The 17,913-nt window shown below is 41.5% G+C and overlaps 1 protein-coding gene across 5 annotated transcripts in view; it reads left to right on the forward strand.

Annotated features, from left to right (window-relative positions):
* The window catches only part of znf512b (zinc finger protein 512B), a 165,865-nt gene extending 148,682 nt beyond the window's left edge, over positions 1-17,183 (forward strand). For 2 of the 5 annotated variants that reach the window (XM_038803292.1, XM_038803294.1), the window contains 3 exons: positions 586-648; positions 8,395-8,493; positions 9,611-17,183. In XM_038803292.1, coding sequence (XP_038659220.1) covers positions 586-648; positions 8,395-8,493; positions 9,611-9,880 — 432 coding nt within the window. In that variant the 3' untranslated portion in view covers positions 9,881-17,183. Of the gene's footprint in view, positions 1-585; positions 649-8,394; positions 8,494-8,613 lie in introns of all 5 variants that reach the window. The other 3 variants (XM_038803295.1, XM_038803297.1, XM_038803293.1) reach the window with 3 other exon arrangements.
* Positions 17,184-17,913: the final 730 nt, after the last annotated feature.

The following is a 17,913-nucleotide window of genomic DNA, read 5'->3' on the forward strand; positions in this document are numbered from 1 at the left end:
GAGTGCAGGTGAATATTATCTGTCCTGCCGGGTTATGGACAGCAAAATTAAAATGTTGGCAAAAAGAATCCATGATTGGCTGCCTATCAGAAAAATGACGGCTGAAATATTCAGACTACGTTTCAGAGAAAAAATTTTTTATTTGAAAGCAACAGAAATGACTACTAATATGAAACATATGTATGACGGATCAGCCACCAGGTTAAATGTCATATTACAATATTATCATTGCAATTCTACTTTTCTTACACAGATAAAGGAAACTTTTGAAAGGCAAGCTCACATTCCAAAATCTTGGAAGCACAAATGTTCAAAATATTTTGTTATTTATAACCTCTAACTAATACAATTGATAATCTGGTCAGTTATGGGCAGCAGATTTAATGACACGTTAGAGCCCATGGTCTGGTACCATCGCTGTGCTGCTCCCTTGGATATAGTGAATGGCTTTAGAGTCAGAAAGTAGAGGAAAGTGTCTCTCACCTCATCTACTTACTGCTTCACCAGGCCATGCTGTGATTTTCCTCTACTTATTGTGGTTGCTGCGAAGAGACAGGTCTTTCACTTCCATATTCTGTTTTACAGCGTTGTGAAGCAATTTACTCAAGCTTTTCTGGACTAAAAGCTCATCTAGCAACATGTACTAAGGTCAGTTGGAAAAACACACCAAATGGCTAATGTGCAATTGAGTTGTTTAAAAGTGTTCGCTTGCTTCAGCTGCATTCGTTCCAACCTAGAAAAGAACAAAATCTGAGTAACAGCGGCCAAAATAATTGAACAGCCTCCAAAAGGCTGTCAGCTCAAGAACAGCCAGTTAAAACCTAAGGTTTGTGAAACTAAGTGGTAACATGGAATTTGCAAGTTGAATTTTAGGTATACTGTTAAGTCCCTGTTATCCATTTTAAGTCATTCTGCTTTAATGTCAGTCAGTTAATGGACCAGTAGGGTCAGGGGTTTGTTTCATGTTGCGTCTGATACCGCACCACAAGAACTGATCAGTTCCATTGTGGAGCAACCTCCTCTGCTTCCTTACCCTCCCCATCACTGCCGACCTTCTCTCTCACTGACCTTCATCCTCACCGACACTTGTGGTTTGCGTCTGACCTTTCACTCATCGCCCTCCTGGTCAATGCTGACCTTCCCTCTCACTACCACTTCCGGTCACTGCCGAATCCCCCTTTCATCCGCTTTCCCTCTTGCTGATCCTCCCGGATGCTGCCAACTTTCCCTTTCACCCCCGTTTGAGAGAGGGGTGGGGGATAAAGGAGTGTGGGAGAGGGAGGCAGAGAATGGGCTGGGGGTGGGAGGTGAGAGAGAGGTAGGCTGTGGCAGGAGAGAGGGGGAAAAGAGAGCGAGGGGGTGAGGAGAGAGAGGTGGAAACGGCAGTGGGAGAGGGTGGGAGAGTAAGGTTGGGAGAAAGAGAGGTGGGGGCAGGGGAGTGAGAGAATGAGTGCTGGAATTTAAGGAGGATCGGGGGTTCATGAACATTGCTCAGGAGAGCGATGGGGGAGAAAACTGCTGTTTTACAGCGTTGTGATGCAATTTACTCATGGCTGGCAATGTTGTGCAACACTATAAGTTACAAAGAAAAACACAAATCTAGCTTATTAAAACTTATGTTAGAACTGATTCTGCAGGTGCAGTATGTGGAGCAGTGATTAGCACTGGGACTACACGCTGAGGACCCAGGTTCGACTCCCGGCCCTGGGTCACTGTCCGTGTGGAGTTTACACATTCTCCCCATGTCAGCGTGGATTTCACCCCCACAACCCAAAGATGTGCAGGTTAGGTGGATTGGCCACGCTAAATTGCCCCTTAATTGGAAAAAAGAAATCGGGTATTCTAAATTTATTTTCAAAAAAGAACTGATTCTGCGTTTTCTAAACTTACCTCAGTTTTCGGATGTTTGAAGCGATGGAAATACCGAGATATGGAAAATAAACTCTGATCATTTTTGTTTTCCAAATTTTTAAGTGATGTTGCTAATTGTAAATGTTTGGACTGCTGCAGTTTGGGGCAATTGATGACATTGATGTCAGTTATATTATTTACAATGTTAAATGATTGCTTTTGAGCATAATTGTTGTCAAAGAATGGCTAAACAATTCCTTTGAGTGTAATTGGTGGCAAATTATGGGTGGGATTTACTGGCTGTTCACGCCGACAGGAAATTCCTGGACGGGTTTTCTGGAGACCAGGGATGATGTCAACAGGAAATCCCATTGACAACGGCAGGACCAGTGGACCCCGCTGGCGGGCTGCACCCGGCACCAAATAACACACGGCGGGGTGATCGGTAAATCCTGCCCTATATTCTTTGAGGACAATTGGTGTAAAATGAGTGTAAATTAATGCTGTTAAACACAAATGATGTCAGAATATGTGGGAGGGGCTGTTTTGTGGAGGGTAAATCCCTGTGACCCTCTGACAATTGGCTGCAGGAGTGCTGAAATTTAATGAGGTATCACTGAATTCCTGTCCTGCTCTGGCCTCCTGCTGCTGGGAAGCCACCTGCCACCTTCATCTACCAACCCAGGTTTGGCCTCAGCAAAACTTCCAGACTATGTTGTTGCATGCCCTTAGTAGGCATATTGATTGACTATCCGCCTCTAGCAGGTAGAAGCCATCGTCCCCTCCATGAAAATACACCAGAGAGGGCACATGTCAACAGATCAACACACAGCTGGTAGCATGTGTCAGTACACCTGTCTCTGTGCCTATGTGAAAATTCAACCCAACCAAACTACTTGCTTTCTCATTTCCAAGTAAAACTTTGAATTCTTAGATTGACAATGCACATTCTGCTTGATTTTATCAAATTTATCCCCCTGCCCCAATCAACACACTTACAACATCCCCCCCCCCCCCCCCCCCTCCCCCCACTCCCTCTGACCAACCCGACCTACCAGCACCCCGGTTCAGAGGCACTTGCCAGGCTCCTGAGTCAGTTCGTGGCGGAGAATGCTCAGGTGCAGAGGGACTGATGTGAGATAAACCACTGATGATGCTCAAAACCTGAACAAAAACCCTGAAAATGCTGGAAATACTCAGCAGTTCTGTCAGAATATGGTGTTCTGGGTCAGACGTGATCAGCTCTGGCACAGGGTCACCAACCTGAAACATTAACTCTGGGTGGGATTTACCAGCTGTCGGGAAATTCTGGTCCCGCGCTGGTGCACAGGTTTCCCGGCAACGAGAGGTGCAGACAACGTGAAATCCCGTTGACAATGGTGGGACCGGTAGATCTATAAATTTATAAATATTTACTTTACTAGTGGGCAGCACGGTAGCATGGTGGTTAGCATAAATGCTTCACAGCTCCAGGGTCCCAGGTTCGATTCCCGGCTGGGTCACTGTCTGTGCGGAGTCTGCACGTCCTCCCCGTGTGTGTGTGGGTTTCCTCCGGGTGCTCCGGTTTCCTCCCACAGTCCAAAGATGTGCGGGTTAGGTGGATTGGCCATGCTAAATTGCCCGTAGTGTCCTAAAAAGTAAGGTTAAGGGGGGGGTTGTTGGGTTACGGGTATAGGGTGGATACATGGGTTTGAGTAGGGTGATCATGGCTCGGCACAACATCGAGGGCCGAAGGGCCTGTTCTGTGCTGTACTGTTCTATGTAACTGCTGATTTATAAATGTTTACTTTTTGATTTCTTAGACTGAAGTCAGTTGAAAATTCCAATTAAAACTTAAATAAATAAACAACATGAAAGGCCATTTTCAAATTGCAATCTATCCACTCCTCCTTGCAGACGTGGGTACAATTTGTATTAACATAATCCACTTAACATTGTGAAGGGAATCCTATGTAATTTCTGCATGACCCCCACCAATTAATCAAAAAAGATTACAGGCTACTAATCTAACCTCACAATCTAAAGGACCTAACGATCTGAAGTTATTTTCCATTGATGATCATTTTCAGCAGCAGAGCGATCACATTGCTCCAATTCATCATTCAGCCAGACCATTTCCAATTCTGAAGTGCCACCCACTTTCATCCTTGCCTCACCGCCGCCTCTGTGATACCCTCTGGCTCGCGTAACGGACCCCTGGGCAATCTCCTCAGCTCCACCCTGTACAAACTCCACCCCATTTTTATCGCGGAAGCTCAATCAAGCACAACGTCTCTTTCACCAATCATCCAGCCCTCACTACTTGCTCTGAATACGAAATGCTTCATATTGTCCACCCTCTTTCTGTCTCTGTCTCCAGACATATCATCCCTGCAAGCAAACTCAGGACTCTACCTCTACGCTCTACCATTGGTGGTAGGACCTTTGATCATCATAGCTCTGAGATCTGCAATCCCTTTTAATCGTTCATCTTGGTCCACCTTGCTTCACCTTCAAACATCTCCTCAGAAACCTACTCCTCTAACCTTGGTTTCAGTCACCTTTATGCTTATGAAGCACTTTGGGACCTTTTTCTGTTTCAGGGGCGTCATAAAGGTGTAAATTGATGTTCCATAACAAAGATTTGGATAGCCTTTAAATTGTATATTCTATTCATAACTAGGAATTTTAATGGAACGGTCACAATATTAGACATAAGGGGACCCATTCCACATCCACTAAATCCATGAGAAAAAAAGAATTACCTGCTGTTTGGTTTAATTTGAAGCTCATTAATTATATCTTCGTGTTCTCTTGCTCTATGATCAGTTAAGAATCTTGCTGACATCCAAATTATTCCTGTTTAAATAAAAACCTGTTCGATGCATCAGTAGTCCATTTGAGGCAAGTGTGTCTAACTCTACATGTCATATGACCTTACCAATGTGTTATAAATAATTTATTACTTATTGAAATCTTTCAGCCCTTTACCATAACCCATTATTTTCCCTATTTCCCTCCATCATATACTTCCTCAATTCACATGGTGGGCAGCAGCTGATTGTACAGGTGGATGACCACTGACACGTCTGTTGAATCTGCCCATGTACTGCAGACAACCAGTAGGTGGCACTGACGTGCAACCCTTGTGGAGCCTTCAACTTCAATGTGAGCGTCCTATTCTATTCAGCTCTTAGCCCTACTGACCAGCTTGCTTTGCATTTTTTGAGCAAGTTTGTTTTTAATTGATTCATCATTAAGAAACACTGGCAGTTTGTGGGTGAGATGCACACATAAAGTGTTGTGCTTCATTTCTAAGAGAATCCAAAGTTTGCCATTTTAAGTGATCCATTCAAATCAAATGCAACATTGGGGATTTCCTCAGTGTGTTTTGTGCTCTCCAGCTGTGACTCTGGCAGCTGGAGAGCATGTATGTCAACTGGCAAACTTTGTATTCCCCCCATGAGGGCGAGTATTGGGCTCTGCTCAATTCTACATTGCAATGTCTTCCTGTTGAGCGATTAATATAAATATCTTAAGATATATTTATACTGAAATTTTCAAGTGATTTTTGACCACTGCCAGGGTAGCTCTGCGAATGTCTATGAGGATGTTTATGTAGAACACGATCCCTGTTGGACAAGTACAATTGGAATAGACAGTATAAATCACCTGGAATTTATTCTGCAGCTATTGGATCAAACTGGGGTATAAGTTCACTATTGGACACACTTCTGCTGGGGGTTTGCTGTGGCATTCTGCTGTCCCACTGCTGTACGGTTGTAGTGGGAGAATTTCTGCCAGAGTCACAGCTGGAGAGCACAAAACACACTGAGGAAATCCCCAATGTTGCATTTGATTTGAATGGATCACTTAAAATGGCAAACTTTGGATTCTCTTAGAAATGAAGCACAGCACTTTATGTGTGCATTTACCAAGTACCTTTGGGAAGTTAGGAGTGGGCAGTAGCCCGTGGACCTAGCCAGGGACGCCCACAGAATGAAAAATAGTTCCTAACATTTATAAATGGAGGAACACTCCTGTGATAGCGGGTGTATTTACAATTGGCAAACACTGGCACTGTTCAAATAGTTGTTGGCCTTTTAGGTTTAAGGTCGGCTGGTGCCCCTAAGGTATCATACCACCCACAGAATTGTTAGACATCGCACTACATAAACAGGCTATTTAGTCCAAGAAATCTGTCCCAGTAATTTTCTGTTATTTGGCCCGAATCTTCTGATTTCCAGATCAATCCTGTTCCACGTGCTTGTTAGGTGAATTGGACATTCTGTATTCTCCTTCAGTGTACCCGAACAGGCACCAGAGTGTGGCGACAAGGGGATTTTCACAGTAACGTCATTGCAGTGTTAATGTAAGCCTACTTGTGACACTAATAAAGATTACTAATTGCCCAGGAAACTTGAACTTCTGATGAACAATTCCCATGCCCCACAGGACCCTCCACTAATGCTTCAGACTCTAAGCGAGAGTTAGAGGCTGTGATCAAACGGCCTTGTTGCGCCCGGCTCGGTGGCATGACGAGGCTGTTAAATCTCGCGTGAGGCCTCTTGCGAGATTTACTATGCTCAGACACTCAGGGGGTTGAGAGGGGAGTGAGGAGGGTGGGGTCAGTGAGATCTCACGAGACATAACAATGTGGACCACGCCTTCACTGGGCGAGATCTAGATTTACATATTTAAATAAGCCATTAGCCTCATTTAAATATGTCGCCGTCTGATTTTCCCGCGGCCCGGGAATGAATGCCCATGTCTGGGAGAGCTCGCCAAGGTGCCACTTAGCACTGGTTCGCACAAACATAGACCAGGCTGTGGTTGGGCTCTGGGTCGGGTGGTACTATAGCACTCCCATTGCCATCTGGACACCTTGGCACTGCCACTGTGACACTGCTAGGGTGCCCGAGTGGCAGAGCCAGGATGGCTGGGGCACTGCCAGGGTACCAGGCTGGCAGTGCCAAGGTTCCTGGGTGCCAGGGTCCGCATGCCAGGGATCGGACCTGGGGATGCCCTGTTCTTGTGAGGGGGGAGCTTGAGGACCTCCTAATGGTAGGTTAGGGCATTTGGCAAGGTCTGGAGGCTGTGGTGGGGAAGCCAAGCGGATTTCAGAGATTGGGCGGCATTTAAAAATGCCGCTGCAAGCTCTTCCTACATTGAGGAGGTCAGCTCGTCAGTGCAAGAAATGAGGTAAGTGGGGCCTCAGCTGGGCATTCCCCGTGGAGGACAATAAAAACAAAAGTCCTCTTTGATAGCGGGGTCATTCGCGGCGTGAGTAAGACCCCGCTATATGTGCCCAAAACAGGACTCTGTTTTTTGCCGTTAAATCGCTCCCAAAGACTTCAGACAGTTCCATGGGACTTACAGTTGAAATGTTAGACAGAAAATTCCTAGACTAATTCCTGAGTAATTACAGAACTGACTCCCCAATCACTCACACTATCTTCACTCCCCTCTCAACTCCTTGACTATCTCCCAAGCCACCAACCAACTACCCCCGCTGACCCATCCCAACTGCACCTAACTACCCCTAACCAGACCTGACTATGCCCTGAACTGACTACCCCTCCCAACCCAACTCATCAACCTTCCTGATCCACTTCATCCACCTGCCCGCCTCCCTAATTATCCTTTTCGCTCACACACCTACCTGCCCCACCCTTTCACTGATATTCAACCGGTTCACTAATATTCGCACAGGACATTTACACTTACCACATGGCAGCTGGTGTTCCCCGACAATACAGCGCTGCGGTGGAGTTCTCTGATGGACGCTGCACTCTGTATTTCTGGAGAAGCCGGGATTGGAAGACCCGGCAAGAAATGCAGATCAGCTCCTAGGCATGGAAAAGTTCCAGCAGAGAGGCAATCTAATGAAGATTGCTGCTTCGTGGACGATTAGGACCACTGAGCCACACTCGGTCTAATCCTACCATGCCCCATATTTCTGAACATTCCTCTTTTCCAAGCAATGGTATAATTCTCTTTTAAAGAATGCATAGTTTATGGCAGATAATTCCACATTTGAATTATCCTGTGTAAAGAAATGTATAAGAAGTGTCCCTTCCACCAGCTCACTGGGAGGCACGTGACAATGGTGGCCTGGTTATGAACTCACCCAGCTTCTATTGTGCCCAGACAACGAATTCTGCACCTACTATGGCTCGGAGACTGAATTTGTGTGCAGTGCTGAACGCACTCCCGCTCCTTGTTATGGATATGTTTGTACCTCTGTGAAACACTTTGGAACATGTCCTTTGTAAATATGATTATATAAATACAGTTTGTAGCTGAACTGCTCAAAAATGCACTGTAAATGACTGCGGTTTTGTATCTGAATTGCACAAAAGAGGTAATTTTTGACTTCACGCTGCTCGTGGTGCATCTTGCCAACAGAGATAACATTTTGGAAACCTGAATGCACAATCCTTTCCAACAATGCAAAGTTTGGAAATTGCCCCTTAAATGCAGCCTCTCCTGAGAAATTAAGTCTTGCCGTTTTCTTTTCACTGTGCGCCCTTTGAGATTTCATGACATGATGTTTTATGACAGGGAGAGCATCTCGTTGGAAAATACAGATGTTTGATTTGTCAGAAGGAGTTTAGCTCGGAAAGTGGAGTTAAGTACCACATCAACAACTCTCATTCTGAGGTAAGCTAACGCCATTTTGCAAAGTCTTAAAACAAGAAAATCATCAAAAGGAATTGCTATTTTCACTATTAATGTAACAATTGTCCCTGCTTTTGTTGTATCCTTTTCAACATATCAAAGTCACCATCACAGGAAAAGGAGTTTGAGTTGAAGGACTACATTTATGACTGCTAATAAAAACAACTGCACATGTTCCATATATATTTGCTGTTAAACCACAACACACATTTTCTTGGTGTACTACTAAGTGCAGCCACCGTACATGGGCGAAAAGGGGAAAGTGTTGCCTCGTAGTGTAGGTTAATTAGACCAGCCTAATTCAGCTTCCTTCAAATATTCTGACAATGTGGGCCTGAAGTTGACTATACAGATGGTATCAGGAAGGTGAATGTCAAAACTCACAGATGTGCTGCTATATAATTTTATCATTCAGTTAAAGTTCAGACATGCAGGGCTGGTTCATTTGGCACAACTGTAGACTTGAAATGTTACCCTCTGGCTGATAGGATTCACCAAAATGATCTTTCAGTTTAATTTCCTTTATTAAATATTTTGAGAGGAACAAATATTACTTCAGTCTTTCCCATTTGTTGAAGTTCAATTTGGCATAGTCTCTGAGCTGTGCGTTTTTTTACTATTTGTTCTTACTGGAAAATGGCTCATTGTTATACGAGACCCAGTAGTACAAGCTAAATTGTGTGTAGATGTTACCCAGTCTGTGTGATCACAGCGATCGAGAGGCCCCGAATGATAAGCTGAGCATTTCCTATCAAAAGGGAAGGGAGCTGGGGAAAATGTTGTGCCCAGGCAAGTATCAGATGTTTTCTTTTGCCAAGATCAAAGGAGTTTGGTGAATGCTTGAGAAACAATTGTCTTCCCACCTGCACCTAGCTGTAGTTAGTGTGAGTCACAGTGAGACTGGAAATATTGGCAAAAAATTAGAGGAATTTGGTGTGCCTTAAAAAAAAGAACAAAAGCATGTAATAGAAATGCTACACACTGCGCTAATCCGTCGTGTTTTATCCTGAAAATAGTTGGAGTGACAATTAAGCTATGCAGTTTTCCCCAAACTTCAAAACACAATCAACACTTAAAAGGTTAAAATGTCCTTTGACAGAACTGGTTTAGGGCCTCTGCAGAAAAGCCTGCAAGAAACAAAAGAGAACTGAAGGTTACAAACTCAGAAAGGAAGACGAGCACAACTGGGAAGAAGAGAGGAAGAAAACCCAAGGAAAGAACTACAGAGCTTTCTATAAAAGACAAGGAGCCGGCAGGAACAAAGACTCCTGATCAAATAACCACACCATGTCCTGCAGATTTGAAGAGAAATAGCAAAATAAAGAGGAAGAACACATTATCAACGAGCAAAAAAGGAGGTTCTGGCTAGATGCCTTGAATTGCAAAGTAAAATCCAAGTTGGAAGTGAAGCTTCAATTATCTGGAGGAGTATTACATCAGCCTTCGTGTATCGTAAGTGGTGAATGGTGGATTAACGTAAGATACCACTACCTACCAGTTGCTCTTAAATTTGTTATATTACCTAATATATATGGGTCCAAAAACTGGCCCAGGGAATAAAGCTGTGTATGTGCAGATAAAAGCCAATCCTTGTAACGGGGTAAAATTGAACACAAGCAAGACACAATCATTTAGCACAAGGGATTATATGGCTATTTAATACCGCTTTGTTACTATATACTGCTCTGTTTGACTTTACTGTTTATGTTTTTTTATAAAGTAGACTAACATGGGGTGCAAGGTGTCAAATGAAAAGATTTATTATGCTTTTTGACTAGATTAAAAATGTTGGTAGTATTGGATTGCACCTTGATTAATCAAATTGGTTATTTATTTATATGGTTCAAATTCCTTTGTTATTTAATAAACAATACTGCAATCCGTATCTATTAGTTTATATTTATAATTACTTATCAATATAAACTAATGTTTATATATAATAGTCTGGGCTATGTATATATTTCCAAAATAACTATTGCAATCCATATATTATATCTATATATATATATATATATATATGAAATGATTTGGTGCTTAAGACAGTAGGGGTAATTTTATAGGTCGACACAGCTGATCCACGATGTTTGTACCAATAATTGGGGGTAGCACACATCCAAATTTCCTTGATGGTGATGTGGACTTGTGATATGACCTCTTTAGGTGGTAAATGTAGGTTTCTCCATATTCCTTTCTTCGGTGCATTGAAATACTTGCAGAACGTTTTGACTCATAAGCATAATTTTTTCCCAAAGAATTTATTGACCATTTTTAGGGAATTCTGGTCAACAGGAAATGAGACAGAGAGCCAGCCTGAGACCCAAGTCTCCACTAACATCTTAGCATTTGGGCAGACACTTCCAAATGCGAGGTTAATGCCAGAAATGCATCGTAGAACATTCTCTTTCATTAACCTGGTGCATTGCAGAGCAGTCAAGTTAACAACACAGTGCAGGAGAGTTAAACAAAAATGGGAGGGAAGCTTTTTATTCGCCACTCATCACCTGCCTGCAGTAATTTTTCTCCTGCCATCTTCATCCCAATCAAACACACTGCTGGGAGTCCACCACCAAGATTTAATTAAACCACGACTTGGAACATCCACCAAGACCAGAGCACAGGAAATTGGATGGTTGCAGTGGCTGCAGATGAGAAAATGTAGGCCATGGTCCCAACTTTAATTAGCTTGGAACTGAATTTTATTAGTGCTGCTTGATTTAGTTCCATTTGGAGCAAAAAGTAGACATGAGAAATGGGTGTTGTATGTGTGTAATCTTGATATCTGTTGTAAAACTCCTGTGGGTGACTAGATTCCTCCATCAAGAAAATAACAATTAGTAATTTGCTGCAATTCCACAATGAAATTATATATTAATGTAATGAATCAGAATGGTAAGCTTTGTCGGAGACAAATGTGTGAATCGTTGTAGGCCAAGGTCAGGAGGACACATGGGGGCACCAGGCAAACTGGTCCTTAAAGCCCTGGAAACATAGTCGCATTTGCATCACATTTCTTAGTCACTGGTTTGTCATCTTTGAATTCTGTTGGTGTGGAGGTTTGCAAACAGCAGTTTCTAATGCTCATTGCTGTTTAATTCTAAATCATAGAACCGAGATCCGATGGTATTAGTAATTTGAGATACGAGCAACATAACAAGAACGTGGATTATAACTTTATGGCCTGGAGTTTCCTCTGGATTTGCAGATTTGCATGACCTGAGCACAATAAAATTATAGGGCTTAAAATATTGCAGAATCTTGGGCCTAAGTGAGTTTACCATGTAGTATGCCCTAGACCCACTGAGCTTTTAAGTCATCCATCGAGCTCTCTATTTTGATGAATCTCCACCCCCAAAATGGCCGCATTCCCAACCCCTAAGATGTGAGTTTTCTCCAGTTGCAATAGTTTGCGAGTGATGGGGATGGCTGCGAGGGGTGGTGTACATTTGACAACGTTCTGACCAGAGTGTCAGCTGTAACAGGAAACAGTCATTTTTCCGGTCTTTCTACTTAGAATTTTTTATTTTAAAAAAAATTCAGCCCCCTCCCTCAGATCTGCTCTGTTATTTTGGTTCTCAATGCATTTTTACGGCATAAGCCACATTAAAAATTGCAAACTTACCAAAAATGATGTACCTAATGTGCATGAATGATAGCCAATAAGTTCAAAGTTAAATCTTAAGATGTAATGAAGAAATATACTGGTGTGGATTTGGTGTTTCTTTGAGATCTGATTGTTTATGCTGATTTATGCTCACTTGCATCCATTTTAAGCCTGAGTGTATTGTAATGAGAATGGGAATTTTTGTAACTTCTCATCGAAATGGATGCAATGGGTGTAATGTTTGGGTGTAACTTCCTGATTGTGCCCAAGTTGGAAACTTGAGGCCTTATGTGGCCCCCTATATTCCATGGTCGTCATCTAAGCAGGTCACAAAGACTAAAGGCATAGGCACCCTGGATGTCGGCACTGTATTGGTCATTACTGTTGAAACCAGCCAGCAGCTGAGGAAGACGTACAGTGAGTTGGAACATATGGAAGAACATCTACAAGCACTGAAAATAGGAATAAGGCAAGCGTTCAGTGCGTTTGCATATGTATTATTAAATTACTGCTTTAATAAATAAATTCCAAGAATCAATTTAAGAAATTATCCAACATTGTAACAGTTAAAGAAAAATATATTTAATGCAGCTAAATAGCATGAGAAAACACTTTGGTTTCCAATACACTTGACACCCCATACCGCTTCACTCAAATAAAGTTTCAAAACAACGCAGCATCTTAACTCATATTAGCATGTATTTCTTTGGACTGATGTCTTTATGTTTTGTGAAGTCCTCAAAGCTCCATGATTCAATAATTGAATTGTACATACTATTATGCGATTTATTAAACATTTTTAGAAAAACTATTTTACAGGTAAAATCATAGACAGCAGCACCTTCGAGTACAACCTTACAGCACTTGTAACAATGTTGTATTGAGAACCACAGTTGGGGCGAGTCAGTGAAAGCGTAAAATTAGAATGATAAATGTAGTTTTATATATGGTGTGAAGCTGGAATACGAATGTATATATTAAGTTTGGGGTTATGCACATCCCAGTCCAAATGGGTACATAGCATAAGCACTTTAAGGTACATTCTTCTGATTAGATTTATTGCTGGGTAGAAGTACACACTGCTGCCAAATCAGTAGGTTTCCATCTGTGTCTATTGTAAACTTACTAAAATTCTAAGTAAATTGCCAAGAATTTAAATAAAGCTTTTGTTTGTTAAATATATTATCCTACCTAATTGTAGCCTAAGAGGCTTTAGCGTAAACTAAAATTGAAATCTCACCTATAAGTTTCAATTAATGCACTTTCTATTAAATAAGGTATAATAAATGTTTGATTCTAAAGATGAGATTGAAATAAGGTGAGGCATTGGTATAGTGCCTTCATCTCCAAAGATTAATAGTTGGAATCGCTCCTGTGACTCTTCAGTGTCAAGGGCATAGCATAGGATTGAGTGAAATTCAGGCCATTCCTTGCAGAGGACAGCGAATAGCCAAGGATCACTGGAGTCAATTAAGCAGGTTCTGAAATCTGATTTTGCTGAGAAAAATAACCTGCCAATTAACATATGGAAAGACACCTACAATTTACTTCTTTGCAGAATTGCCTTTTTTCAGGGTTTACAAGTTTTACATCACTGAAGTGTAAGGCAATGCTTAACAGCAAAATTATTTCTTTTTGAGAACCTACATATAAAAGCTGAAAATTTACTATACTACGAGCACTCGAGACAATATTGTTTGTATCAGTTTTGGTTTTTTTGAACACAGCATTCAGGACCCAGAAACCTAGCTATTGCTGAGTGACTGTAAATTCATTACTAAAACAAAAAGAATAGGGATTTTTTGCAGCCTCATCACACTATCTCATTCACATGAAATTTTTAAAAAAGAGTCTTAACAAAAGAAGCACCTAAAATGCAGGAAAAAGGTTTTCATGATAGGAATAGAAAATTTTAAAGAAAATTTAAACCGTCTTTTCATTCAAATTATGTTTACCAGCTCTTTCAATCTACCATCAGTCATTGGTAATGGGTGTGCTATTGAGATCCTTTATTGATCCTCTTGACATTTGTAAGCTACTGTTACATTCAAAGGTCTAACTGAGCGGATCCAGAACCCTTTTTAGTTTGAGGATACACTGTTGTCTCATTTTGCTATGCCTGCACTCTGATCTTCAAAGGCCATGTTCATTCTGCATTGATTGTAGCACTGCTGCTCTGGCTTTATCACCAGGAAGAGGATGAGAAGGCCCATAATGGATCTCTCATTCTTGAACCCTCCCAATAGGATGTATTTGGATTCTGCCCAGCAATTTTCAGCAACAAAATAGCTTAAACTAAGAACATTTAAATACTTCTAACTCCTACATAGGATCGTCAGCTGCTTCCACCATAAAACCATCTTTTTAGTCTCTCCTCCATTTCTCGCTTACTTTCTGTCTCTTTCTCCACTATTTTACATCTTCTCTGTCCTGCTTATTTTCACTTTCTTAATTTTCCGTTTTATCTGTCTCCCATTTGTTTCTGCAGCTATGAGTAGGGCGAAGCAGCATCGCTGAGGTAGTGACATCAACAACTTGTGTGGGCAAGCTAGAGGCTATCATTTGCCAGGTTTGATGTGAAAGGATGTTGGCATCTCTGCCATGTTCTGCTGCTCGTCTGGTCTGAGAGAGTGGATGGCTTTCTGTGAGGGTGCATGATGTCTAAGGGTACAACTATGCTCAAGAAAGGATTCATTAATGGAATGGGGGAACAAGTAAAGCAAACAGACTAGAAGAGATTTTTATAATTGCACTTGTTGGGGAGTTAGATGAACATATGTTGGCAAAGGGAATGGATGATTATGACAATAGGTTCAACTGAGGAAAGTGGGAGGTGGTTCAAGTAAAGCAGTAACATGGGCATCGACTGGGTGGGCCAAGTGGCCCACAATGTAAAGTCATTACCTTAAGGTGAGCCTTTTCCAAGGCTGCTTTTCTCAGTTTGCTGCTTTCCCAGGGAGCTTTCCTTCTTGCTTCCAGCAAAGTGCCACAGAGATATAAGAATGAGCACTATAGATGAAAAGCACTCAGCTTCATAAGGGCCCACAGGCAATAAGGCAGCCTCCTCAGTGGGCCAAAAAAGCCCAGGAACTGCTTTCTGAAAAGCGACCCTTCGCCTCCACTTTGGACCTGCAGTATAATGGATTACTAAAACTCCTCCCCCTCTGGAGTAGATGGAGGAAAGAGGCGATTGTTGGGGTTCTCATTGAGATACTTACCAGGATAGTCCATTAGAGCCTCTTTAAAAGCAAATCCTCAGCTATCCTACCTGGTTGGGAAACTCTCAGCATCGTCTTCACCAAACATTCTTTTTCTGTACAATGTTAAGGAACCAATCTGACCACCTAACAAAGGCCAATGTGCCTGGGATTTTGTCATGAATCAGTTCCTGCTGTGTTTTCCATACTCCACTATCCTGTTGTGCACTTACTGCTTGTGCCCATTGCACACTCTCATCCACATAACACTCTGCCATCAGAACTCTCAGTTTTCCCACAGTTAACAATCTTTGTGAAAAGGGGTAGGAATGAATTAGTTGAATCAAAACGTAAGGAACACTATATTGTACAAATTAGAGAGCAGCAAAAAATTTGGCTGCGGATTATTTTATAAACTGCGATATCCTTGGACATCTTTATTGCACATTATTGTAATACGCACTTTCTTCTCCAAGCATTGTTGCAATACGCCTTCAGTTGTGATATACAGTAATATAGATCCCTCACGCAAATTGAGGAGCAGAGGCATGCTGCAGGGAGCAGAAAGGTCTGCCAGCCTGGTGCCCTCTTGCTGGGAGAAGCTACAATGCTGTCTGTCTGATTGATTATCTTATTTCTCAATAGCAGACCAATTGTTTCTGATTATGGTTTTTACACAAGTGAGTCATTCACGAATGATATTCCCTTCACTCAAATACACAATTGCTCGTTGGTCCTGTCGACATTGACATGACTGATAAAATTCTGGTGGCAGGCCACAGGATGGGCACAATTTCTCGACATTATGATTCAGTTGACACCATCAAACATTCCTAGGGTAGTTACTTCATATTTAACATTTAAAATCCACACTATATCCATAATGCACATCAAACTTAAGTCAACCTCTTAGAGCATCAGGTTTTGTTACCTCTGTCATCAGCTTATGTTTTACTGTCCATGAATTTGTCTCATTGTGTTTACCCAGTTACTGCCAAACTGAGATGTGTGTATTGTATTGTGAACTTGTATTCGGATTTTTTTTTAATGACCTAACTCTGATTTCTGAGTTATAGATATTTTCTAATTGCATAATTCCAACTGTGAAAAGAGTACTGGATCCACTCCCACATATAATTTAGTTTATAGTACTGCTTAATGATATATAACGCTATACAACTTTGTTTTTGAATGAAATTTTATAAGACATGGGAAACCTTTTTTTTACATCTAAATCTAAAAGAGCAAGTACCGTAGTGTACAATACAACAAAACATGCTATTGGAATACCCAAATATATAGGGAAGTCAGAGTTTCATAAAGAGGATACAGATCAAAATCTTTAAGTTTGAAGAAAAAGTGATTTGAGTTTAAAGATTTTCTGTTAAATGAAATGGGTGTTCATCTTTAGCGTCAGAGAATGTCAAAGGATATTGACAGCACTGGCTAAAATCATCAACAGTGTCTGTGCTATGTTAGCGCTATTAGACAGTATTTCATTTGAGTGAGCTCTGTGTTCCCATAGTTTGCTTTGATAGTCTGCATTGCTTTTTAACCACAATTTTGTACCCTGTTTAAAAAAAATGTATGTTTATTTATATGCAACAAAACAAGTGCACACAAAAGATTTTACTTCATAACAATTTATACTGATGTTACTGTGTCATGTATGTTTCTAAAGCGTAGCTAGAAAATTAAAAGATAATTGTGATAGTGCTAGGTTACAGGGTGGCATACAAATTGTGACCAATATACTGTTAATTTTCTTTTAAATACATTTAAATCATAATTTCAAGACTGTTCAAAAATCATATAGTTTTCTGTTACATTATGAGACACAATCTCCATAATAAAGTGATGTTAAGTACTGAGAATGTTTCTTCACTTTTATATTGCACTCAATCGTCAGTTATTACAACTGTTGAACATGTTTTGAAAATATTATAAACCTTTCCTGCATTCAGTATTGTACAACGTTTTCTTTGGGTGATTCTACCTTGACTTTGCAATAAATTTCATGGAGAACTGAATACCAAAAGAAGTGCCATGTAGTGAGCTATTCACCACAGCCACCCGAGGTTCCTACAGATGCAAAATCAATCATGAAGAGGGGGAAAAACCCTGGACAGGTTGGAAGAATGATCTGTGTGAGGTTGGAAGGCTAACAAATCTGAGTCTGAGGTAGAAGGTTGATATGGAAAGTGATCATTGATAGTGAGAAGCAGGACCAGGAGGAGAAATCATGGGGCCCTGGTGCTTCTCCTGTTTCCAGGCCCATCATTCCCCACCTCTCTCCCTTCAACAGTTCCCCCTCAGTCATGCATGATATTGTTTCCCCTTTCATGATTCACCAATTAATTCCCCAAACCATCAGAGAAAGGACCTAGTAAAATGATAACACCAACTGTTGCCATCTGACTATAAATATTGTCCTGAATTCTTCGGTCATTGTGATTCACTTTCCCCGCTGGCAGCCCATCCCCGCCAGCGGGTTTTGCGGCAGCGGCAGGTGGATACAATGGGAAATTCCATTCACAAGTGGCGAGAAGATAGAATCCTGCTGCCAGCGAACAGCGTGCCACCAAGGAACACATGGCTGAGGGA

The sequence above is a fragment of the Scyliorhinus canicula genome, chromosome 7 (genome assembly GCF_902713615.1).
Source record: "Scyliorhinus canicula chromosome 7, sScyCan1.1, whole genome shotgun sequence".
In the NCBI taxonomy this organism is placed as follows: Eukaryota; Metazoa; Chordata; class Chondrichthyes; order Carcharhiniformes; family Scyliorhinidae; genus Scyliorhinus; species Scyliorhinus canicula.